Source organism: Neofelis nebulosa, chromosome 16 (genome assembly GCF_028018385.1).
Source record: "Neofelis nebulosa isolate mNeoNeb1 chromosome 16, mNeoNeb1.pri, whole genome shotgun sequence".
Lineage (NCBI taxonomy): Eukaryota > Metazoa > Chordata > Mammalia > Carnivora > Felidae > Neofelis > Neofelis nebulosa.
This window is the reverse complement of record NC_080797.1, coordinates 58,783,968-58,809,501: the sequence shown is the minus strand read 5'-3', so window position 1 is coordinate 58,809,501 and position 25,534 is coordinate 58,783,968. Positions and strand designations below refer to the sequence as shown.

The following is a 25,534-nucleotide window of genomic DNA, read 5'->3' as shown; positions in this document are numbered from 1 at the left end:
CAATTCGCGAGTGTATCGGTGCACCTCGGCCACCAGCTCCCTCACAAAGGAAACCGGAGGAATCAGCCAGCGCAAGCAAACAGGGCCGGGACACCTTAAACGGACAAGATGGCGGCCGCCCGTCAGCCGCCACTAGTCTCCACCCACTCAGGGAGGAGGTCTGCGTCATGTGACCCTTCCCTGCCTGACTCCGCCTCCGGCCGCAGTGCCTGACGGGAGCAGAGCGGCGAACGAGGGCGTCGGCCATTTTGTGTCTGTTTCCTGTGGGACGCGGTGGTGGCCGTTGGTTCGGAAGAGTGAGCGATTTTTGCCTCGTTTTTCCTGTTAGTTTTCTCCCCCTTTCACTTTATCGGTAGAGCGCAGTTATGGGTCGCAAGAAGAAGAAGCAGCTGAAGCCGTGGTGCTGATATCCTTTGTGGGTTTGAAGTCGAGGCCGAGCGGGGGCGCCGGTTGGTGGTGACTGGGACTGGGAGGCCTTGCTTTGGCCTGTGGCAGAGAGTGTCTGGGATGTAGGCCTCGAGGTGGGTGGCTTGGTGGCTGGAGCCGGATCTGGGAAGGTTTCGTGGGAACTGAATTCCCTAGGGCGAGAGGCTCTGGCAGTTGTGGATCGTGGGACTCCGTGACTCAGGAGGTTCTTGCTTCGGTGCGAGCGTTGACCTAACCGCTGGGAGGCGGCTTGGACCCCTCCACCAAGGACAGTGTCCCCTAAGGATATTCTGCCACATTCTGTTGTTTTGGTGACGATTCAACAAAGGGACTTTCTTCGAGTATAATACGCTGATTGACTCTGGAGGGTTAGGGGAGAGCTTCCGGAGTGTGTCACCCACTTTTTCCGTTTAATTGGGGAATCGGTGGTTTAGGGAAGGCTTGTGTTAGTCAACCATGGTTTCTTTCTTTCTTTCTTTTTTTTTTTTTTTGGCCGGGGGTGGAGTGGGGTGGGGGAGAACTAGCTTCCGCGTCTCACCCGCTGGCGCCTTAATCTTCAAGAAGCGTAAAGGGTGGAGTTTCTTGTGTCTATCACCCAGCTTCGTAAGACTGAAAAAAAAAATGCTTTTTATTTTTTAGTAAAACGTGGCGTCTTTTTTAATACTTTTTTCGGGAAGGGCTAATACCGTTTACGTTAAAATTGATTTACTTCTGTCTCATACCTAAAAACGGTTACGGAACTGCATTTGTTTATATAATGGTTGAAAAACGGTCACGAATTTCTTTAATGAGCTTTTAGGAAAGTCTGCCCAGTGAGAGAAAATTTCTCAGTTTTTATTAATGTAACTTATCTGTGAGTTTAGATACATGCCATGGCAACATATTCGTAAGAAGTTGCAAACAACTTTGTGGATTATTCATACGAAATTGTGTCATTCTTATTGTGAGTTTATTCTTGGATCTAAATAAAATAAATATTCCTGAATTCCATATGTTAGGTAGATTTTTAACATTTTGATTATTTTGTTTTCTAGTTAATGAGTTCTGTTTTGAAATCCATTCTTGACATAAACTTGGGGATTTTTTGACATTGGACTGTCCAGTCCACAGCGTGCATTTGTAAATTTTGAAATATTGAACAGAAGTTATTTTACTTAAATCTTTGTAAAATGCGGGGATTTTACAGTAATCTTGCTGATTACTGAGATGTGTTCGTTTACAGATGGTGAGAGATTATGGGCATAAAGTACCTTCTTGGTTTTAACTGCTCTCATGTTTTAATGTTCCTCTTCCTAGTCTCTTAATATGACAGGTTTTTTTTGATAGGCAGTGTCATTTTGTGCTATTTTTGTACCTTAACAATATTGATCAGGTATTGTAATAGAGATTTTGATGATGAGAAGATCCTTATACAGCACCAAAAAGCAAAACATTTTAAATGCCATATATGTCATAAGAAATTGTACACAGGACCTGGCTTAGCTATTCATTGCATGCAGGTAAGGATTTTTTTTCTGTCTTTAACTTTTAACCCCTTGTGTGGAAACAACATGAAAAAAAATTAATTTATTTTAACAGTTGTAGGGTTTTGTTTATTGTGAAAGATTAGATATGGTCAGCTTAAAAAAAAAACCTGTTTTTTGGCCATTAAGTTAAATAATTGATTTTTTTTTTTATGTTTGAAGAAAACTTATGTTCATAGTGTTTATCTTTAAGTTATTAATAATATTTTTTATTTTAGACTGGGGACAAGTTGAGGTCCCAGAGTATCTCCTCAGTTACTTGAGTTAGAGAACAAAGATCAGTGATTTAAATTTTGTGGTCTGACCAGTTCTAATCCCATGAGAATAATACATAATTAGCTACCATTACTCTCTGCCATTGAAGGATTTGTTACAATTTTTTGCCTGAGGATAGGCTTACTTCAGTTATTATTCCTTGGACCTCTTTTGGAAAGGTAATGTGTTTCATTTAATGATGTCTGGGTTTCTTGAGCTTTTCACTACTTAGGTAGGGAGAGCTTTGCAATTTATGTTTTTAAGGATCTAGTAAGTGCCTTTATGTCTTATTCAACATTATTTCTTCTACTTTGGCCAGTCCTAGTGCTACCTGAATTTTGGCCTAATTGGACCCTAGAGAGAGATGAGATGAGCAAATCCCTATTTATTGGAAACTACTGTTGGTAGGAGGCGGGGAGAGGTAAATTAAAATAAGATGTTGTTTCCCCTAGTTAAAAAAATAAGTTTATTTAAAAAAACAAGTTTATATAGATCCTCTTCAGTTATGTCTCTGTAATAATAACTTAATACCCATTCAGAAATATTTTAGGGCCTGCTATGTGCTAGACCCATAACTTTCCACTGTGGCAATCACTAGTTACATGTGACTACTTAAAAGAAAATTTTAAAATTAAAAATTACAAATTTAATTTCTCCACATTGTAACCACATTTCCAATGCTCAGTCACATGTGGCTGGTGGATGACTTGTACTGGATAGTACTGATACAGAAAGAATATTACAATTTATCACAAAAGATTTCTGTGAGACAGCATTGTGCTAAGACCATTGTTTTAGGCACTAGGTGTACAGCAGTGAAGGAAACAGTCACCATCATGGAGTTTAGATTTATATTGTGGAAGAAAACACTGCAGTATTTAGTTTGCCTTTTCACGATAAGTGATAGAGAAAGCTAAAACTAGGTAAGAGGCATAGGTAGGGCCACAAGATAGGAAAGACCTGAATGAGAAGCTGACATCTGAACAGATCTGAACGGAAATGAGAGAGAGCTTCCGGAGAACAGCAAATGAAAGACCCTGACATACAGGAGCATTCTTCTATATTGAAAAAGAAAGGGTAGCAATGTGCTTTATACAGAAGGGTTTACTTATTGTAGGCCATTTTCTTTCATTCTGAATGAAATGCAAGGTTGAATAGAGAGAGGTGTAGCATATTCTGGTACCTTTTCTTTTTTTTTTTTTTTTAAATAAGGATTCTCCTGGCTATAGAGTTGCAAATAGACAGACAGCAGAATGCAGTGAGAACACTTAGGATGACTGGAGTATTCCAGGCAAGAGGTGATGGTGACAGAGACCAGAATTTGCTGATAGGTTTAGATGCAGAGTATAAGAAAGTGAGGAGTTGCAGATTGATCTGAAGGTTTTTGGCCTGAGGACTGTGAGAAATGAGTTAACGTATAATAAAATGTTGAAAGCTGCAGGAAGACTAGGCTTAGAGATGAGGATGTCACGATTGTGTTGTGTTGTTAATTTTGAGACAGTCTGTTGACTATCCAGTTGGAAATGTCATATAAACAATTGTATCTGTGAGCCTGGACTTCAGAGAGGTTGGAGCTGGAGGTAGAAATTTGGAAAGGATGCTGTGGTGAGCATAGCTATTTTAATCCATGATACTAGATGTCGTTTCCTATTAGAGGGTAGAATATAGATCTAGAATAGGTGCAGGGACTCCAGCTTGGGCCACTCACAGCACTTAAAGGTTAGAAGATTAAAAGAAACCATTCAAGGACATTGAAAAGGTAGGAAATCTAAGAGAGTAGTGCCCTGGAAACCAAATGAGATGATTAAAGGAGTTACTTAACAGAGTGAAATGCTGGTGGTAGGTCTAGGAAGATGAGGACAGAGATTGGATTTAATCAAAGTGGAGGTCATTGGTCACTTGCCAAGAGTGATTTCCTAGAGTGATGAGGATGAAAGCCTAATTGGAGTACTCTCAAGAGAAAATGAGAAAGTAGAGGCACTGTTTCAAGAAGTTGTACTATAGAGAAGAACAGAGAAATGGAATGGAACTGGAAGGAGATCAGTTGAGAAACTATTTTAGTGACATTGTTGATTGACCAAGTGCTTTTTTTTTATGGTTTTAGTGTAATTTCACAGCAACCTGTGAAATGGGCCTGGCAGTTAAATCAGACACATCCTCCAATTTTATAGATAATAAACTTAGGACATTAGTAATTTAGATGGTTCACATCAGTGCTTGCTCCACCTATCTTTTCAACCAAGATCATCATCATTTCTACTAGGCAAGGTTGTAAGAAGTCTAATTCTGGCTAGGATAGTGTGAGGTAGTTAAGTAAATCATGTTATTTTTCTTCTTTTTCCAATAGCTTTTGATTAGTATATTCTTGCCCTTATCATTTAGAAATAGAATAGTTCATGTGTATGAATACAATTTTATTACTTTGAGGAACATAGGAGTTCCTTCATCAGCATTTGTCAAGAACAGTAACATGCCAAAAATCCGGCGTGATTAAGTCCCTTGTTGAGAAGCTTTGTTCATGGATCTTTTAATCACAATAAGGAACAATGGTTAAAGATCAATCAAAAATTAAGATAATTTCTCAATTTGATTTGCATGTCTCTGTTTAAAGTCTTTGAGATATATGTCTTAAGAAGAAAACAGTTTTCTTTACTTTTCTGTTCTTGCATGAAAATGTTTTGGGAGGAAAGAGAAATTGAGTATGAGACAAATATGTCCCCTAAAGCAGTGGTTCTCAAGCTTGGGCATGCCTCAGGATCACCTGCAGGGCATGTTAAAACAAATTGCTAGTCTTAACCAAGAGTTTCTGGCGGAGGGGGTGGGGGGGCCCCTGAGAATTTGCATTTGTAATGAGCTTTCAGGTGATGCTGATAGTCTAGGCAAAATACTTTGACATTTTTTTAGCCTAAGTTAAGGCAAGTTGCTGAAGAAACCAAGACTGACAGGAATTTTACCATATTGGCAGAAGTTACCCATGTTTGAGGGTTAGAAACATTTGATCTAGCAAAAACCATTAGTAAAAAAAATCGTAGGTTTCCAGTGTTTTATAATAAAATCTCTTTCTCTTTGTAATCTGTCAAATTTAGTGTAATGACAGGATCACTGCTGTGGCAGTGTTAAGTGCCTCAGGTAACGCATTAGTTCTGGATATGCTAAATTATAAGTGCCACTTTTGCAATTTGTAACTACCAGCTTGTCTCAAGATCGATCTTGGAAATTTTATGTTAATTCTTCATATAGTAAGAACTTTCATAAGCTGTGCTTAAGTCAGACTTGAACCGTCTCTCATTTGAGTGGGACTGCCAGTTCATTGCTGATAATTCAAGCAAGCAAGATTACATGGTAAACTTAATGTTTATTGAGTCCTTACTATGCGTTAGACATCCTGCCAAGTGCTTTCTGTACTCACTGTTTCATTTAACATATATAATTTAATACCTGTAACGTAACAGGTATTAAATAGTTTCATATATTTACTTACGTAATTATATAAATTATATGATTTAATGCATTTATTCCTAAAAATGATGCTAGATGTTAGGTAGTGTATATAGGTTGGATAATCTTAAATCAGAGGATTTGCGTAGTCTCACATACCTAGTAAGTAAGCAACAAAACTGGGGATTGAATCCGGATAGTCTCACTATAGAACAAGTTATTCTTAATGATTATACTAAGTGTTCTCTGAGTAATTTCAGATTGCTCTTAAAGGACTTTATGAGACACTTTATCTAATGGAAGTTTGTTTTAATGTTAGGTGCATAAAGAGACAATAGATGCTGTACCAAATGCAATACCTGGGAGAACAGACATAGAATTGGAAATATATGGTATGGAAGGTATTCCAGAAAAAGACATGGATGAAAGAAGACGACTTCTTGAACAGAAAACGCAAGGTAAACGTTAGGATGTGTGCTTTTTCTTAACACAGCTTCACTAATGAGAGTATTACTACTACTTTGAGGTATAAATTTAATAGTGGATGTTATTCAAAATTCCAATTTTGAGGGTTTTTTTTTAATACTTATTTGAGAGAGCAAGCATGTGCGTGAGTGGGGGAGTGGCAGAGAGAACTCAATAACTGAGATGATGGTCTGAGTTGAAATCAAGAGATGCTTAACTGACTTAGCCACCAGCACTCTTTTTTTTTCAAGTTTATTTTGAGAACAATGGAGACAACACAAGTGGGGTCGGGGAAGAGAGGGAATCCTTAGCGGGTTGCACGCTGTCAGCGCAGAGCCCCATGTGTGGCTTGAATCCATGAAACTGAGATCATGTTCTGAGCCAAAATCAAGATTCAGACGTTCAGCCGACTAAGCACCCCAAGCATCCCGAGTTTTATTGTTTCTTACGTCTTAATGTTTGGAGTTGTATATTTGATTTGTATATATGTAATATCACATGGATTATTCCAAACACTTTATTATAATATAGTTTTGTTCATAACTGCATTCCAAGTGGAATTAGCAAGTGTTGAGGTTTCTGAAAATGAAGGTAGCTTGTTTTGATTTGATTATATAACCACTAATAGTAAATTTTTTGGTAATGCTGTTACTTGACTTGGAATTTACAATCACTTATTATCCAGATGGTAGAAGTTATTAATCAATTATGAAAAAAAAATTTTTTTTAAAGTAAGCTCTACACCCAACGTAAAGCTTGAACTCGTAGCCCTGAGATCAAGAGTTAAATGCTCTATTGACTGAGCAAGCCAAGTGCCCTGAAGGTTTTTGTTTTTGAAAGCATTGTAGAAAGGTCAGACCTCTTTGTCATAGTTTACCTTTTGAGATGGAATAGAAAGCTGTTTTGTTTTTGTTTTTCAAAAAAAATGAGGAAAATTATTTAAAGTTTATTTCTTTTGAGAAAGAGAGCACAAGCAGGGGAGGGGTACGGGAGGAGGGACAAGAGAGAATTTCAAGCAGGCTCTGCACCATGAGCATGGAGCCCACTGTGGGGCTCGATCTCCCGAACTCCCAAGATTATGACCTGAGGTGAAGTTGTATGCTTAACTAAGCCACCCAGGTGCCCCATAGGAAAATTATTTTTTACCTGTCAGAATAGGGAAAGGATGTTAACCTTTTTGCTTAATAGAGATTGAAAACACATTTGAAGACTAAAAAGAATAATATTGACTGAATTTCTTTGCAAGAAAAATCTCATGAGCTAATTACAGTGAAATAATATTTTTTGATGTTTGAATGTCTTAAGCTTGCTTAGTTTTTTTTTTACTTCATGGGAAAAATTAATTAAAACTTTTGTTAGCAGAGAGTCAAAAAAAGAAGCAACAAGATGATTCTGATGAATATGATGATGATGACTCTGCAGCTTCAACTTCATTTCAGCCACAGCCTGTTCAACCTCAGCAAGGTTATATCCCCCCAATGGCACAGCCAGGACTGCCACCAGTCCCGGGAGCACCAGGAATGCCTCCAGGTATCACATAAGGGTTACGATTTAACATTCTTAGGACTTTGTTGATATGGTATAGAAGTATTAAAATTTTTCTCTTAACCCTTTAATATTTGTGACTTTTTTGTTGGTGAAATTTTTATTTATAGGCATACCTCCATTAATGCCGGGTGTTCCTCCTCTGATGCCAGGAATGCCACCAGTTATGCCAGGCATGCCACCTGGGTAAGAAAACTTTTAATTGACTTGTGGGCTTCTGCCTAGTAATCTTTTCAACTTGGGTGTTACATGAATTGTAAAATGTTACTTTGCCTTTTTTCTTTTTCTTTTTTTTTTTCTTAAAGGTATGGGCTCCCTAAACTTAAACTTGTCTAAAAAAAGGGGTCTACCAATAAATTTAAGGAATATAAATTTACCTCTGAGGAGAATAGATTTTTGGGTTTTAGGATGTGTGTAGGCAGCCATCTACTTCAATTGCCTCTGATGTAATTAAAGTAGTTGGTTGTAGATTTGTGTTTCTGAGATTCAGAACTGTCCATGACACTTTGTAGTTGTGACAAGAAGCAAACTCTGTAAATGATTTATTTGTCAAATCATCAAGAACTAAAATGAATATGAGGTGCTCGTGCCTATCACTTTTACTTAAAAAATTGTTGGATGTGAGAGGTATACAATACACTTTCCCACTGTATTTTGAAAATCACAGTTAGATTTTGATTTTGTCATACATTTTCACAGATTGCATCATCAGAGAAAATACACCCAGTCATTTTGCGGTGAAAACATGTAAGCATCTCATTCATAATGTAATTCAGGAGGTATAATCATAATGTCATTTTTTTTGTGTGTTTAATGGTATCTATTCAGTTGACTTCAGAAATTTTCTAACCTTCCTCACTAAAACTTCTAGAATGTGCAAGCTGGTTGACACAAGTCTTAATGGAGGGGAAAAAAAAAAGACATTTGTGAGGAACTAGTAATAAATAGACCCATATAAATAAAGCATTTTCTAAACATGCAGCTGTTTTTCGCCAGACTGCTAAAGTAATGGAATTTAGTAAAAAGTGTTGATATTTAAGAAAGAATAGATACTCTTTTTCCAAATTAACATGCGTTATTATAGAAGGTAATTCGGTTTTCTTGTAATGGAATCTATATATAGAAGTTAATTTTCTAATAAAGTCCTCAATTAAGAATTCACAAACTTGTAAATGTTTTAAGTGAATGGACACTGGTATTTGAAGGTGAGCTCTTTTAGGGGAAGGAAAATAAATATGGGTTATGTTTTTAGTCATGGTTTAGTGTTAGGTGGCCGTTAGAAATTAGGCAATTGTGTGAGGTTACTTTTGACTGTCATTAATTTTGGTGGTAGTTTTTTTGTAACCCTCCTCCCAAGAATCTTTACTCCACAGTGTATATTCAGTATTTTCTTTTTGAAAAATATAATGCCTCTAAAATAATTTTTCTTTTTTATTTATATTCTGTATGGGTATTTTCCAAATGAGACCAAAGGTGATTATGATTTCAAATTACACATATTTTAGATGAGGCCTCTTGTCTGTATTGAGGGTATAATTGTTCGTAGTGACCTTAAATGTATGAAAATGTTTAAAAGAGACTGGTTTTTCCCCCTTACTTTACTGATAAACCCAAGAGGTTTGATGGTTTTTAGAAGACTTACTTTGATAGAATTGTTCTAGTGTTGTGTGTTCTTTCGGCTTGAATTTCAATATTAGGGGTCAAATTCAAGTCTTTTATCTATTGTTTCAGGCTTTAGCCAAAATGTTTTCTAATAGTTTATACTGTTGATTAACTTGGTTTGTTTCTTGAAATTTGCTTTCTAATAGAATGATGCCAATGGGTGGAATGATGCCACCTGGACCAGGAATACCACCTCTGATGCCTGGTATGCCACCAGGTATGAAACGTTAGACAATAACCTTTTTACTAGGACTGGCATGCTTTATTCTTAAGTATTGTGGACAGTAGGTTTGTGGACGTTGGTGCAGTTTTAATATTAAAATTTAGTTCTTTTTTATTTTTTTTTTTAATTTTTTTTTTTTCAACGTTTTTTTTTTTTAATTTATTTATGGGACAGAGAGAGACAGAGCATGAACGGGGGAGGGGCAGAGAGAGAGAGGGAGACACAGAATCGGAAACAGGCTCCAGGCTCCGAGCCATCAGCCCAGAGCCTGACGCGGGGCTCGAACTCACGGACCGCGAGATCGTGACCTGGCTGAAGTCGGACGCTTAACCGACTGCGCCACCCAGGCGCCCCAAAATTTAGTTCTTTTTTAAATTGATTGGACAAGTGTTAGAATGGATGCTTTTTTTTGAGTTTTGAAATAGTAAACAGGTTTCAAAGCAATCAGAAATGAGTCACAGAACCTATACACCGAAGCTCATATACCTAACAGGGGTTTTATTTGTTAGGAATTTTTTAGATAAGTAACGGAGAGTCTTAGAAAATAATAGGGAACCGTAACAAACTGTATTAAACAATATAGGCATTTATGGCCTCCCTCAATGAAAAGTGGTGGATTCAGTGGCTGGGGATCTCAAGAACCCACGTGTTTAAAATTTTCTCCTTTGCCAACTTGAGCTTTTCTCCCTGGGACATGTCGCTCAGTTGTTACAAGATAACTCAGGCAAGAAAGGGTGTCAACAGCAGTGGGCTCTTGTTTTAAGTTTATTTATTTTGAGAGAGAGTGCACGTGTGCACACATAAGCCAGGAAGGGACAGGGAGAGAGGGAGAGAAAAGCCCAAGCAGGCTCTGCATTGTCTGCACAGAGCTCGATGTAGGGCTCCATCACATGCCTGTGAGATGATATGAGCCGAAATCAAGAGTCGAATGCTAAACTGACTGAGCCACCCAGGCACCCCACCTTTTTGTCATTAGGCAGCAAAGTAACTCTCCCAGAAGCTCCTTAGCCTCTTACAGTTGACCAGAAACAGGGCTAATGGACCCTTTAGCTGAAACGGAGCCTGTGCTAAGAACTATCTTGACTCTATCCTATAATGTGGGGAACCAAATTTCATTAGCCAAGTAGGTGTGCCACACAGGCCTTCATTAGGCTTTCTCAGTTGGTTGCTTTTTTTTTTGTATGTAATGCTAGCAAGTTTGGTGTGCAGCCCATAGCAGATTAAGAAGTATTCAAGTGATAGTTGACGTAAAAGTAACAGGATAAATGAGGCAGCGGCAAAATGTGCATCATTGCCAGGACAGGCATTAATTTATAGGCAATAGCTCCTATAAATTCTGTGTTCTGAGAGAATTTTAGGCATTTAAAGGAATGTAGAATAATAACCAATGTTCAGTTGATAATGTGAAGTTAGTAAAAGTTTTTAAGTTATGTTGAGGAACTTTGAAGAACGTACTAGTAATGGATTTTTCGGAAAATTTACTTGAACTGCTTTAAAGGAGGAATGCCTGGCTGGCTCAGTCAGTAGAGCGTGTGACTTTTCACCTCAGTTGTAATTTTGAGCCCCATGTTGGGTTTAGAGATGACTTAAAAATCTTTTTTTTTTTTTTTTTTTTTTTAATTTTTTTATTTTTGGGACAGAGAGAGACAGAGCATGAATGGGGGAGGGGCAGAGAGAGAGGGAGACACAGAATCGGAAGCAGGTTCCAGGCTCTGAGCCATCAGCCCGGAGCCTGACGCGGGGCTCGAACTCACGGATCGCGAGATCGTGACCTGGCTGAAGTCGGACGCTCAACCGACTGCGCCACCCAGGCGCCCCAAAAAATCTTTTAAAGTGTTTGCAAGAATAAGTTTCCTGAAAAAAAATTTATGGGTATATGACCTATCAAAAGTTTTTACAATAATTTGAATTGAATTCGAGTTTAGAGAACATCCAGCTGTTGGATGATTGTAATAGTTCTCTTACGTGTTTCACAAGGTTTGCTAAATCAGGAAGATTAGTAACTTACTTTCTACTTTTCCTATACAAGGAGTCTCTAGTGGTGTCTTTCACTTTACAAAATTCTGAAGAGATACAAAGGAATAGAAAGGTTGAGGCAAGATTGTTCCAAGGAACAAATGCCTAAGATATTTGGACTTTATTGAATTGAGCAGTTCATCAGTAACTTTGTAGTGTAGAATTGTTTTTTAACATGGTATATTTTAACAAGAAAGTCTTGGGAAAATACTTTTTATGAATTAAAAGTTTCAACAACTCCCTTTCCCCAATATTTCGTCTTTACAGGTATGCCCCCTCCTGTTCCCCGTCCAGGAATTCCTCCAATGACTCAAGCACAGGCTGTTTCAGCGCCAGGCATTCTTAATAGACCACCTGCACCGACAGCAACAGTTCCTGCTCCACAGCCTCCAGTTACTAAGCCTCTTTTCCCCAGTGCTGGACAGGTAAGGTGAAATTTCTGAAAAGGAGTGCACTTGTATTTAAAGGTAAAGTGTAGTTGTTTATAGAAATCCTTTAAATCGTCATAGGTCAATTTTTTGTTGATAATCATTTTCGTACAATTTATTAAATACAAAGAAGTGTCCTACTCTCTTCCATGTTTGCACACATTGATTTCTTCTAGTCAAAAAAGATTGGCTGGAACCCAATAGTGTAGTATGTTTTTTGTTTTCATAGCTGTGAATTCTGGTCATTCTTAGCTTTAGTTAGGAATGAAAGTTTAATTTCTGGGGACTTAAATACATAATAGTGTTTAGAGGTCCTCCTTCACATCTTGAACTATGAATGGAATGAAATCAAAGGCAAAGGTGAAAATCCTAAGACCTTAGCAAATCATTCGTTGGACTCTTTAATGTAGAACAATGACGAAACACAGTGCTGCACTTTTGCAGGAAGGCATCGTTTGACCTAGTTAGACTTCTCTTTCTACTGGCCTTGTCTATGTTCAGAACTCAGAAGCTAAAGATGCTTTTGTTATATATAGTAACTGTATAATGGTGGTTACTTTTGGGCTTTTCCCCCAAGTTGTATTCAAAATTAAGCAGATGTAATCGATTCAGAATTAAGGTCGGGATGTATGTTCTTGTTTTTTTCTTTTCACTTTAACATTATCCCATAGAGGTTTTCTTTTCTCAGTTTTTTTGTTTGTAGTTGCTAAGTTAAAAGTATTACTTTTTAAGTCCCCTTTAAACACATTAACTACGTTTCTGAGGTGGGTGGGGATTTTGTTTATTGAGAGATGTCAAACTTTTAGCAAAAATCATTCAATTGGATTGAAGTGTCAGTAACGCATCTTTAGTCTCAGTTGAAGGTATCATTTTTGAAATATCACAGTGCAAAACACATCCAGTTTTAGAAAAGAAACTGGTTAATAACTAGGTTTATTGGTGTAGAATTTAAAAAATTTTATGAGGCTCATACTGTCACTTTGTTTATTGTAAATGCATTAACTGCCTGCCTCTTAAAATAAATCTGATTTGATTGCATTATATTTTGCGTTTATAAAAATGCAATCTATACTAAAAAAAGTCTACCACATGGCTTATTTTCACCCATTTGTTTGGAGACTTTTCATTGTTTCCTTTCTTTTATGCTACAGATGGGGACACCTGTAACAAGCTCAAGTACAGCTTCATCCAATTCAGAAAGTCTGTCTGCATCTTCTAAAGCTCTGTTTCCTAGCACAGCACAAGTACGCAGGAAGTTGCAGTTTAAAATTGTTAAAATGGCTTTATAAACTTAACCCTTTGGACCCTACTTTAAAGCTAAATCTTTTCTGAAAAATATACTATGTTTAATTTTTTTTTTAAGTAAAGTTAATGGAATAAAAATCAATGGTATTTGAAAATTTGAACTCGTACCAATAGAAAAAAATGTACCCCAAACTCCTATGGTTCTAAAGGGTTAAAAGCATGTAAGCAGTAAATGCATTATAGTGGCCAATGGTTAGCCTGATGCATGATTAAGCTTTTTTGATTTATGCTGTTTAATCTAATGCATCACATACAATGTAAGGAAATTTAGTACTCTGCGTTTGGTTCTAAAGTTGGCCTACTCTTCATATTTCAGTTGTTTGGTATTTTGAAAAGTAACCTATTTACTACTGGTAACTTTATGTTTAAAAGTTCCTACTAAACCCTTTTGTCAGTGATAATCATGTAGCCGTTGTTAAGTGGGAGGACACTGTATTATCTATATAAAGAAAATTTCTGAAGGACATTTTTTAATATGTCCTCACTGATGGAGTTTATGTTATGCTTGGTAATTGAAATTTATCCAAGCATTTGTATTTTGTAATTTCTGAACTTTTTTGTTTTGAACTGCTTGGTAGATTGATTAAACAACTAATTTAGAATAGTAACAATAGAGCATAACTATTGTGATACAGTGTGTTTCATCAGCCTGAAAAAAATACACAGCTTTGTAAAGCAAATAAACTTTGGTGAGAAGGTAGATAAACTCTTAGAAGTTACATATGCAGTCTTTATTTCTGCTGCTGAGTTTTGGATGTGACTTTGACCCAGCATCTTTAGATATTCTTACATATTATCTTGATTTTTGTGGAGTTTTTATCATGTTAACTTTGTTTTAATTTCATTTAAAGTTTGGTCCTTTATCGAATGTTGGTGTCTCACTTTTAGGTTAATTATAGTAGATATACTCACTTTTGGGTTTTGAAGTTTCGTTAATGAAAGATTGTGTTTTACAGGCTCAGGCAGCTGTCCAAGGACCTGTTGGTACAGATTTCAAGCCTTTAAATAGTACCCCTGCAACAACTACAGAACCCCCAAAGCCTACATTCCCTGCTTATACACAGTCTACAGCTTCAACCACTAGTACAACAAATAGCACTGCAGCTAAACCAGCAGCTTCAATAACAAGTAAGCCTGCTACACTTACAACAACCAGTGCAACCAGTAAGTTGATCCATCCAGATGAGGATATATCACTGGTAAGTTTTTCACATACAGGTTTTTACTAGCATAATTTGAATACTGTTGTAGCATCTCATCCTCCTCTTGAGAAGTGTTAATTTGTACACTGATGGTCTTATAATCTGATTTAATGCTTACATTGTGGTTTTTATCATTCTGATTTCTAAGAACCACAGAATAAATATTGCATGCGTGTGTTTTGATTTTAGACACACTCCTCCTACTCCCAGACTGTTTCTTAAAGAAGACACTAATTTGGGTTCTTGCTGTCAAAAATCATATTAGTTAACATAAATTTGTAAATTAATCAAACAAGGGTGAGAGGTAGAATCTACAGATCCTTTGAAACTTACCTCCTTTCTCACTAGACCCTTTCTTGTTGAGGCAGGTGTATATTTCCTGGAAAGTTATTAGCCATTCTTCAAATATAAAAATAAGTGAGGTTTTCTTGAGGCATTGAGATTTTAAGTAGTCAGTCTGGTTTGTGGAGCGAAAGTAATGGTTGACAAGGGTACATTTGTTAAAGGTTACTGTGTAAGATTTTAAATGTTTGCCTTTTATGCTTAATGATTCTCTCTGCGTTCAAGTGTTTAACATTGTGTTCATTTTTATTCATAGGAAGAGAGAAGGGCACAGTTACCTAAATACCAACGTAATCTTCCTCGACCAGGACAGGCTCCCATTGGTAATCCACCAGTTGGACCTATTGGAGGTATGATGCCACCACAGCCAGGCATCCCACAGCAACAAGGAATGAGACCCCCAATGCCGCCTCATGGTATTTCTTTTTATGTTTATTTAGTGGATTTTCTGAGTATACACATAAATTTATCTTCAAAATACATTGCATTTAAAAGTACAGTGCACAGACCAACTCAATCTATTTTTTGTGTTTTAAATGTGTTTTTTAGGTCAGTATGGTGGTCATCATCAAGGCATGCCAGGTTACCTTCCTGGTGCTATGCCACCGTATGGGCAGGGACCGCCAATGGTACCCCCTTACCAAGGTGGGCCTCCTCGACCTCCGATGGGAATGAGACCTCCTGTAATGTCGCAAGGTGGCCGTTACTGATCTTACTTCATCCAATCTAATAGGTTTGGAGATTAAACCTTTTCTCAACTTGTGCTGTTTATATAGCCAAGCTTCCGTCAATAAGGCTTCATTGTGACTTTAACAAACATTATCTTCCCACATACCAGGAACTATTGGACATTTATTTTACATGGGAAAAATTATTTGGAATAATAAAGCAGGAACTTTTCCTGAAGTTGCAATTTATACTGTATGGCTTCTTTTTCATGTTTCATCTAGGTTTTTAGAAGTGAAGTATAGTAAATTTGGTTCGTTATATTGTGAAGGCGCTGGAATTACATGAACATACCACCTTAATAAAGGCAAGTTCTGTAAGCTTACATTGCTATTTGTAAAGTTATGCCTTCACAGCATTTCAGATGCTGTTGGACTTCATGTCCCCAACCTAGCTTGGTGAGGGCTGTAACTGTTTCCGAGACCTGTACATTGGAAGTCTGAATGTATAACAATATTTAATGTATTTAGAGTTCCTCATGTTGCAGGGTTTAAGAAATCTGACCCACCAAGGTCATGTGACTTTTCTGTACTGTTAAACTTCATTGTAATAAAATGAGAGAAAAACTTATGCCTTTTTATTCATAACCCAGCTGTGGACCACTGCCTGAAAGGTTTGTACAGATGCATGCCACAGTAGATGTCCACAAAATAAAATTCATAGTTACCAATACAGTTTTGATACATCATTGGATTCTGTCTTTGAATTGTAGGCTGTTCCTTAGCTGCATGTTTTAAACTGGACAGTATGTATAGACTTGTATGTTAGTGCTTAAGTTGACAGAAAAACTTAGTTACATACGAGCCATTACATAGTGAGTATGAAATCTTTATATTGTGTCACCTTTCCACGCCCTTGGTGTCACTACATGTTAGATGTCCTAGATATTTAAAACGTAACTTTAGTGTGCCCTCTTTCCTGCTGATGAGGTTTAGAGCCTAGTGCCAGACCCATTCGTTTCCTTCTGATTATTTTTGAGACTGCAGTACTGTGTGGACCTCAGAAGCTTTTCAGGTGCAAACTTCTAGAAGCTTAGGTGCATGCAGTTAAGAGTTTTTTGTGTTTGTTTTGTTTTGTTTTTTACTGTTAACAGATTGGAATCTTTTCTAAGTGTAATGCCAAATCTAAATGTGCCTCTGTTAGGATGGTTAACAGATGGATATAAAATTTTTTATTATGTTCCTGGAAAATTACATTATTTCTTTGATTAGATGGTTATCTTCTGTTATTTAGCCTAAATGGCTTCCCTATTAACCTTTTCATCTTGGAAATTTGAATGTTACTATGTCCTGTGAAGAACTTTTTTGTAGAGGTGACTGCTATTCATATCTTGTATTGCACGTCTCGTACAGTAATACCTCTTGTTGACTTTTTGGCATCCATTTTTAAAAATCTTTTGCAAGGCAGTTTCGTGGTTATTTAAAGTATCAAGTGATCTGTACAAAGCATAATTATTAATATGATGAACTCAAGTTGAGTTTTTCTCAACCTAAAGTTAAGACTTAAAATGGTGATAAGTCTTTATAACCTATATATGAACGTATAGATATGACCCGAAATCAGAGTTTTTGTCTTTGAAAAAAAGTTTTAACCCTGTAGGAAGATGTTGAAAACTGTTTTAATCATAAGAGTCTGTATTTAAGTGACAACTAGAAGAGATTGATTTAAACAAAACCTACAAATATCTACAAAGCTGAGTGCTAATTTAAATCACACATTTTGCTCCAGTGAAATGTTTTATAGCTTTTTTCTTATGATACCATTGAGGTTCAAAAATTCATAGCTTGAAAAGGCAACGTCCATGTATCACCGAGAATGCATTTGTTCTGTCTGCCAGGAGCGAAGCCCCATACTTTTTCTCTCACCTGCCTACTAAGTAGTTGTGGGATTAACACATATTTCTTAGATTTGGCAGCACGTTTATCATACTGCCAAAGAAGAACCTGTGTTGAAAATTTGTAAGGTAAAAAGGGCATGATTAAATTTAGAATGATTAAATAGGAAATGTTTTCCCAAACCACGTCTCAAGCATTTCATGTACAGGTTTATCAGCAAAATACAAATGGGTTAGTAATGTTTCAGAACTTTTACAAAGTTTTATTTACATTTAATGCAAAGATGATATATTTTATGCCAAGGTTTGTTGCTTTCTGAAGACTGAAGGGAGAAGATACCAGTACTTTTAAATAAGTGGTAGAATTTTAATTAAAAGTTAATCCAAAGTGTTACGCATGGCACTAAAGTACACCGTCTTCCTGTGTCGTGTTAGGTATAGCTCAAGTGGTGCCCATTTTGGTATTATTTATAGTGTAATTTGTGCATGCATCAGCATAATTAAGCTTCTAGAAAATACCTTTTACCTAACTGCTTCTGGGGTCCATAGTGTGGTTAAAACATGAGTGTAACAAATCATGTTGAAATAACTCTTACTTTGACTTACGCTGCTTTTAAGTAATAGGTGGGGTTGAGTTGAAGTAAACTATCTGCCTTCACAGAAGACAACCTTTAGGACTTGTTACATTCAGGCAGGCATTGTAATTGCCATAATTTAGGAAGTTGTAAGATTAGTGGGACTGCAAACGTTGGCTGTCCCTTCGTCCACTCCTATATCCTCCTTTTTTAAAAAAAACAAAGTGACTTAACGTTTTGTCTGGCACTAGTTTCTATTGTGTGTAGATTTTACCTAACTGTATGACAGAACAAGACCAGCAGGTGAGGATCAACTTTTGAATGGCTGCTGGAATTCTCATTTAATCTGAGTACTTCTATATTTTAGTAATAATCTCAGACATTTTCCATTAGGAGTGGGGAAAATACTCTTCGTGTACTCCTGTTCCACTGATCGAGTTATATATTGAGCGTAAACTCAGCTTAATTGAACTTAGTTATTTGGGGGAGATCCCCAACAAAAATAAGTATGGGTTCAGAGTGGAATTATAGCAGACATAGCTTTTTTTAAAAAAAAAAGCTGCTCTTTTTTCCTTTGCTTGCTTGATCATGGGGATTTTTTTTTTAATGCATGTCTTTTAAATTAATTGGGTAATGTTTTTCTAAAATTAAAATTTTCTTCTTCCTATAGCCCTGCCATAGGACAGGCTGAGGCTGAGTCTCAGTGTTGCCCTGTTCAGTCTGAGGCAAGTGGGATTTATTTTATTCCTTATAGGGGCTTTCACAGCTTTATGGCTGTTGGATATTTATGTCCCCAAACTTGCAGCAAGTTTGGTGAAGGCCCCTAAATTTAATTAAACTTAGGATTTTTATACTCTTTTGGCAGAGAAGGCTCTATATTAATATTCACGTTTGACTGTGGTGTTAATAAACATAAAAATATTTGATATATGTAATTTACTTTGTGTTAACAGCCTCAGTAAAGCTGGTATTGCTATATCGAACTTTAGTAAATTAACAAAATTTGACGGTTTTGATTTGGAGGCATGAAATGTTTCGTTCAAATTTTCCACTTTCACTTTTAGGAAAAACTTGTCATTTTCTTCCCAAACTGTTAAATTTAACCTCATGGATAAGTTTGATCATTGGAAATGCCACTGGTTACCGAAATCTGCATTCTTAATCCCAAAGTCAATGCTTTGAACATTAAGGTTGAAAGGTCATGTGGAAATGCTTGTGATTTTTTTTTAATATTTTCATACTTCACCACATTAGAGCAAATGTTAATGTAGAGCCCTGTGAAAGGTGGGAAGGTGGTGTGTGTGTGTGGTATGTATGCATATACACTACACATTGATAAAAGTAGTACAGACCTGTCAGTATGGGTAGATTACTATTTTTTAAGTAGCTAAACTGAAATTGAATCATGTAAAGTTAGTACATTGAACTGTGGTTTTGGAACAGTCATTTTGAGGTTCATTTTCAGCCTTAGTGAATGATATTTTATGCAATATGCACACATTAAAAGTATCCACATTTGTTCCCAACTAAAATTTGCTTATATTTGGTGAGAAACATGTTTATGTGTGTATGTTGTGGGCGTAAGAAGGAACTGGAAGAGAGGCCAAAACATGAACCTGGATTACTTTTCGTTCTTTCCTGTGTTTAAGCAACTGTTCTATCCAGATAGCATTTTCTTTCAAACAGTAACAGCATATAGTACAATGTTTAGCTAACCCAGGATTGTTTTCCTTGTGGTTTTAATTCTTGGAAGCATAAAGAAAAATTACTCATTACGTGAATTCCAAATTTTCAGTGTGTAATTAGAATATATGATTTTTCTCTGTAACTGAATCATGGAAAAAAGAGTTTAATGTTTGAAGAAAATTTTGTTACAACAAAAGAATACATTCATACCTTTGTTCAGTAATTACACCTTTTACATCTCCTTAACTGGAGATGTTTTCTGTTGCATCCACCATCCCCCAGTATAGTGAAATGTTCGAGTGAGGCTGCTGCTTGTGCTAATCTAATAGTGATAGTTGAAATAATTATAATTGAAATGGGCTCTTACATACTTGACTTCTGGGAGTTGGAGGGTCTCAGGGTGGCATAAATTGTTGAAGTTAATTTTCTTAATTTCTCTGAAGTATGATTTTGAGAATTACATAACTTTCAGGTGTCTATTACTTCCACTGGTAAACTTGGTAAATGAAAGGAAGAAATGTGATAAAATTTTGTTTTGAGTAAACTGATACTTGTATTGGTTAGGGGATATAAAGAATATTTAAAATACAAAATTTTTGTATAAGTCAGGTATGTCTTTTTAAAGAGGCAGTGTTTATCTGCCTAATATTAAGTAACCTTTGTGTGTTATTTCAAAACAAAATCGGTTTTCTCTTACTGTAACTTTTATGGAAAAGTCTTCTAAAAGGAGAGCTTCAGTTATAAGACTATTGACTCTGAGGCAGTTTTGTAAGTAAACATTCCCCTAGTTACACTTCTGCTTGCTATCTCATGACTTGAATATTAGTGAAGGTTACTTTTTTTTTTTTTTTAACCCTTTCTTTATTTTCTGTCATCTGAATCACTTTAATAAATGACTTTTTTTTTCCTAGCGTAGAAACCCTCTTTGTGCTATTTCTTGGCAAAATAATAAACAGTTACTTTAATGATGTTGTGTATAGTGTTATGCACATAGTGGATATTCACAATTTTGTGATTAATGTTGAATTTTCAGAACAGTACTTTTAATATCTTGCTCTTAGGCAACCCCTATTATGGATCTAAATCAAACTATTGTGTAGGAAATGGGGAAAGCGGGATTTCAGTTTGAGCACCCTAATACTCGAAATATCTCCAACTTTACCCCAGTGTTTTCATGTTATTACTTGGCATTTTTGTTGAGAAATAATCAGCTTGAAAGTTGCAATTTTTTAAAAAGATTTCTTCAGTAAAACTCAGGAGAATTTCTTCTTATAAGCATTGTTTTTTTGTTGTTGTTCTGAGCTCTATACATTCTCGCATAATAATTTGGCCATAAAGGGAAGAGCCTTTCATTTTCTAACCCTGGAAAAATAATATCTTGAAATAATATATTAATTTGAATTTTTTAAACAATCTCTCTTTAAATCTGTTCAATTAATCTTACATATCTTCGGGAAAATATCTTTATTTTACTAAAGCAGGATGTAGAAGTCATATTAAGGCAGAAATTGAAGATCTAAAGGAGCTCTTCACTGAAGCTAATTTGAACTATTTCTGTTTGAAGCAAATTGAATACTGTTACTATAAATCAAGACTGGTTCCTGGTTAGGTTCTTTAGAAGGCATATAATCAGCTATATTAGAATATGTTTGTGTGTATGTTTTAATTTTGATCAAATTAACTACAGAGAAGATACATGTGAGTAAACTATTTAAATGATTGATAACTTGGACCCCATCCATTAATTCTAAATGCTGTAATGGTGTGTAAGGTTGTATTATGGCACAGCTTCAGTAATATGCTGTGTGTTTGGTCAGGGGTTTGTGTAATGCTGTGTTTGTAAAGAGGGAAAGGCCTTTTTTGGAATTCTCCTGGCCCTTTGGCATTCTTACTGTGTCTGAGTTTTGTTGTTTTGTTTTGTTTTGTTTTTAAGCATTGTATTTAAAGAATCTGTATGCCTTCACTTTGGGTTAAATTTGAGGAACTGGCAGCGAAAATTATTGATGCTCAACTTTGATAAATATGAAGAATGATGTTCATACAGACCAGTATTATTTGGGGGAGAGGTCTAATTATATAGTGTTATTAGGCTTAAGAACCTTAAATGTAGTGAAAGTTAACAGCCCTCCTGGTTTGCATTTGTGATTAAGGTTTCATCGAATCCTTTATTCCAGTGTAGCTTATTCTTAACATTTTATTCCTAAATGCTTGAGCAATCAGATGAAAATAAAATATGCAGCATCATTTCCTGTCTCTACAAGGCTGCTTAATCACCCAAGTGAGCCAAGGGAAGAGTTACTGAAGTTTCTGTAGGTTTGAGTTAGAATAATATGGGGTGTGTATTTATTGAGCAAAGCCTTCCTTTTAGTTAGTAGTTTGTTAGTATACTTCGAGGAGAAACAATAGGTTTACTTTTCAGCCCATATTTTAAATCCACAATCTCTAATAAAATGAAATCAAGTATTTTGAAAATTGAATTTTAAACTAATAAAAGTTGCTTTCCTCTGTTCGAGTATGTCTACACACACTTAAATTTAGAAATTACCATGTTGAGATTTTTTCCCCCCAAGTCTATGCCCCCCCTTTTTTAGAGTAACCAAAACTTCCACATATACATATCGGAATACATAGTTTATTAAAAGCGAGGTATGTCCAATAGATACACAGTGTTTTAAAGTCATTCTCATAAAGTCACTCTAAATAAAGAGCCAATGTAAGGTTACTTTTGTAAGACTTGGGGAAAAAGTTTAAAATGTATTAATGTCAGGCTCTGAGGAAATTTAATGCACATTGACTTTTTAAAACTATGGGTTGAACTCCTCAGTTTAATACAATTTGTGTTTTTGTTAACTAGCAGCAGAATTTCAGCATTTGCTACTTACTGGTAGAGAAGAAAAATCCCACAGCCCTGCCAGTACAGGTTAGTTTAATCTGTAAGTACCTGATGTTCCTATTTTTTTCAAACATATCCATATAACCCACACAAGGAAGAAAGCTGTGCAGTTACTTAAATGTGAGTATAACTAATAATAGACCCATTGGACACTTTTAAACACTCAGTTCTTGGGCCAAAGTAGCTCTAGGTTTGCTAATAACCTCAGTTGTAAGAGAGGTGTATTACTGCTCCTTTATATCTGGTTGTGGTTGACCCTAAATAAATACATTGTACATAAAAGGAAAAGACGGTGAAAGTTTCAATTGGCTATACACACGTGTTGGCATGTGATCTGGAGTGCAGGGCTTTGGGTCCAGGCTCTATTGAAGCCACTCTCCTGGTGGTTACTCATACTTACCTTTTAACTTTTTACAGTATGAATCAACCTAAGAAAAAAGTCGTTTCCTTACCTCTAGCAGTGATAAATGGTGTGCAGTCATAAGCTAGAAAATGTTTTCATACTGTGTATTTTGTTAAATGTTTGTAGTAGCTCTTGCTGTAAATAAGTACTAATTTTGTTCACCTTTTTTTGTAAACTATAACTATTCTGTTGTTGCACCACCACTGTGGGCTCATTTTACTTTGAATTAAGAATAACAAAACTTCTTAATATTCAAATGAAAACTGACTACCCATCAAGAAACCTAGACAGATTCCTTGTATGTTCCTTTTGAGGGGCAGTAAGGTCATAATGGCTTGTAAAAAACATGTTAAGGTTTTTATTACTGTCATTGGTTCTATCAGAATTCATTGTTGTCTTGAACCATCTTTGAGTTTCCTTTAACCTTAAAATATTATGCTTTTGTGTTGCTAAAAATTTTAAATGCAAAGGTAAAAAGAATAAAGCATACAGTTTGGTTTGCACAAGCCTGAACCATCCTTCAACTCTGTAGCATTGACTAGGATGCATGGCTACCTCCTTTACACCCTAAGTGTAATGATGTCTAATTTGAGAACATCTATCCATAAAACTAGTTGATCTTTTATTCCTATTAATTGGGGGTGGTGATTAGCCACTGAAAACAGACCATCTTAGTGTTATTTTGTTTGAAAGTCATGCATTTAGTTAATTAAAAATCTCACTATATCAACTGATAATAAAATTTTAAGATATCCACTTGTTTTTTTAATATAAAATTGCCTAAGGGCTTAAGTTTCATTGCCTTTCACAGTTTAATCTGTATAAGAAATGGCGTAGATACAGTGGAAATGGTTTTCCTTAAAACCATCTCTATAAAGCTGCCTTTCTGGTGAGTACTATTTTATACTTATATGTCACAATTTTTCCTTTTAAGTTTAACTGAAATGGGATACTGATCAAAGAAGTGAGCAGTCTGAATTTGTACACTCTTTAGATAATATCTGAATCAGAAATGTATTTTATTTAAAAGTTGAATATTTCACTTCCTGACATTTCCCTAATAATCCAGGATCACTTTCTGACTTTGACTTAACAGACTAACTGGAAAACCTATTAACATATAAATTGTTTCCTTTTAGTGAGATGGAAAAAATGTTTTTATTCAGAATTATCTAGTATTTTTACAAATATTAAGATTTTCCTTTTAGCTAACAACCGAAAGTGTTTTCTCAATGCTTTCACTTCCCACACTGCATAGGTATAAAAGTTAAATAACAGAATTTGTTCTCCGTGAAGCCGTTGTTGCAGTGATTCATGAGCTATTAAAGCCAAGGGTAGGGTTGAAGAAGGACTTGCCTGAAATGTTCCTGCAGACTAATGCTTTACAGGATTCCCTTTGAATGAACTTAAAAATTTCAAGTGTATTTTTAAATCTCTCTAACCTTGCATGGGAAATGTGGATTAGAAATGCTGGTTTCTGAGACTGTGTATGCCAGCAGAAATTAGCCTCTGGGTATATTTCTAATTACTTTATGCCCTGTTCAGTACTTTCCTTCAGTGTAACACATGGATTTTTTTCCTCTCTAGTCTTAAACCACATCCTAGATGATGTCAATATAAGCTAAGGATGTTTTCACATTGTATTTCCTGCTGTTATCTTTGTAAACCAACAATGAACAGTAAGCTCCTAATACTTTTTAGTATGGAAAATGATAGTCTTCTCTAAAATCTGAAAATTGATGTCTTGAGTATGTGATAATGGTGATGTATTCTTCTAGATAAGCACTAAACAAAGTATGGACCCTCAATTTATGTCTTTAAGATTTAAAGTGAAGTAAATTTCTAAGGAATTCTGTCCTTTCCTAGCAAGGATAAGCAGACATTGAAAATGTGGTAAGTATGTAACTGTGAATGCATGTAATAGTGGTGAGAGTAAGTAGCCAAATTTCCATAGCATAAAAATTACTTAGACATAAACAAGATTTCTTGAATTTCCTTTGCGACTTAATGTATGTGTGTCTAGCATTTTTACAGATTTGTGTGCACAATGATTAAATTGGAATGTACCTTACTCCTTTGTCTGGTTTCTTTTTGTTTTGTATGGTGCTTTAAATACTAATTTTATTTCAAGCTTTTTTCAGGGTAGAAATAAGTGGCTGATAAAGAAAACACCTTCAAGAAGAATTATTTAAATGTTCCTATTTTAAAACCCAGTGATGACTTTCAGTTTTCTTAAAGCCTTTTGTTTTTCAGCTCCAGTTAAAACTGACAATAGACAGCAGATCAGAAATGGGAGAAAACAAAAACCTTTGTGCTCATTCTGAAATATTGTAGGAATTCATTATTGTCCCATAGTAAAATGTTGTTAAGCTAGTATTTGATTTTCATGGAAACAGTGCTTTTTTAAAGTTAAGAGAAAAAGGTGATGAGGTTTGGAATCTCCCCTATTTTCCCTGGGGTGTTGTATTAAGAAGATAGTAAATGGAAACATTTCACTTGATACATCATGGAAGGTGATTTATTTCTGAGTAATATGTCCATTTCTTTTCAGACTAGCATTGTGTGAAGCAGTTCAGGATCCCAAAGG

General features: G+C 35.8%; 1 protein-coding gene across 9 annotated transcripts; it reads left to right on the top strand.

Moving 5' to 3' along the window:
* The first annotated feature begins 215 nt into the window (after positions 1-215).
* Positions 216-25,018, top strand: ZNF207 (zinc finger protein 207). Of its 9 annotated transcripts, none has more exons than XR_009255399.1 (14): positions 216-406; positions 1,799-1,925; positions 5,962-6,100; positions 7,467-7,637; positions 7,763-7,838; positions 8,352-8,399; positions 9,461-9,531; positions 11,821-11,978; positions 13,133-13,225; positions 14,243-14,485; positions 15,087-15,246; positions 15,380-15,563; positions 18,636-18,690; positions 22,509-25,018. XR_009255399.1 is itself a non-coding variant. In XM_058705516.1 (13 exons), the coding sequence occupies exons 1-12, from the start codon at positions 366-368 to the stop codon at positions 15,538-15,540; spliced, it is 1,488 nt and encodes a 495-aa protein (XP_058561499.1). In that variant the 5' UTR covers positions 216-365; the 3' UTR covers positions 15,541-15,563; positions 15,781-16,230. The 9 variants fall into 9 exon arrangements, 7 of the variants coding, with proteins under 7 accessions (XP_058561499.1, XP_058561498.1, XP_058561501.1 ...); XR_009255398.1 differs by having other exon boundaries at positions 22,506-25,018; XM_058705516.1 differs by lacking the exons at positions 18,636-18,690; positions 22,509-25,018 and adding an exon at positions 15,781-16,230.
* The last annotated feature ends 516 nt before the right edge of the window (positions 25,019-25,534 follow it).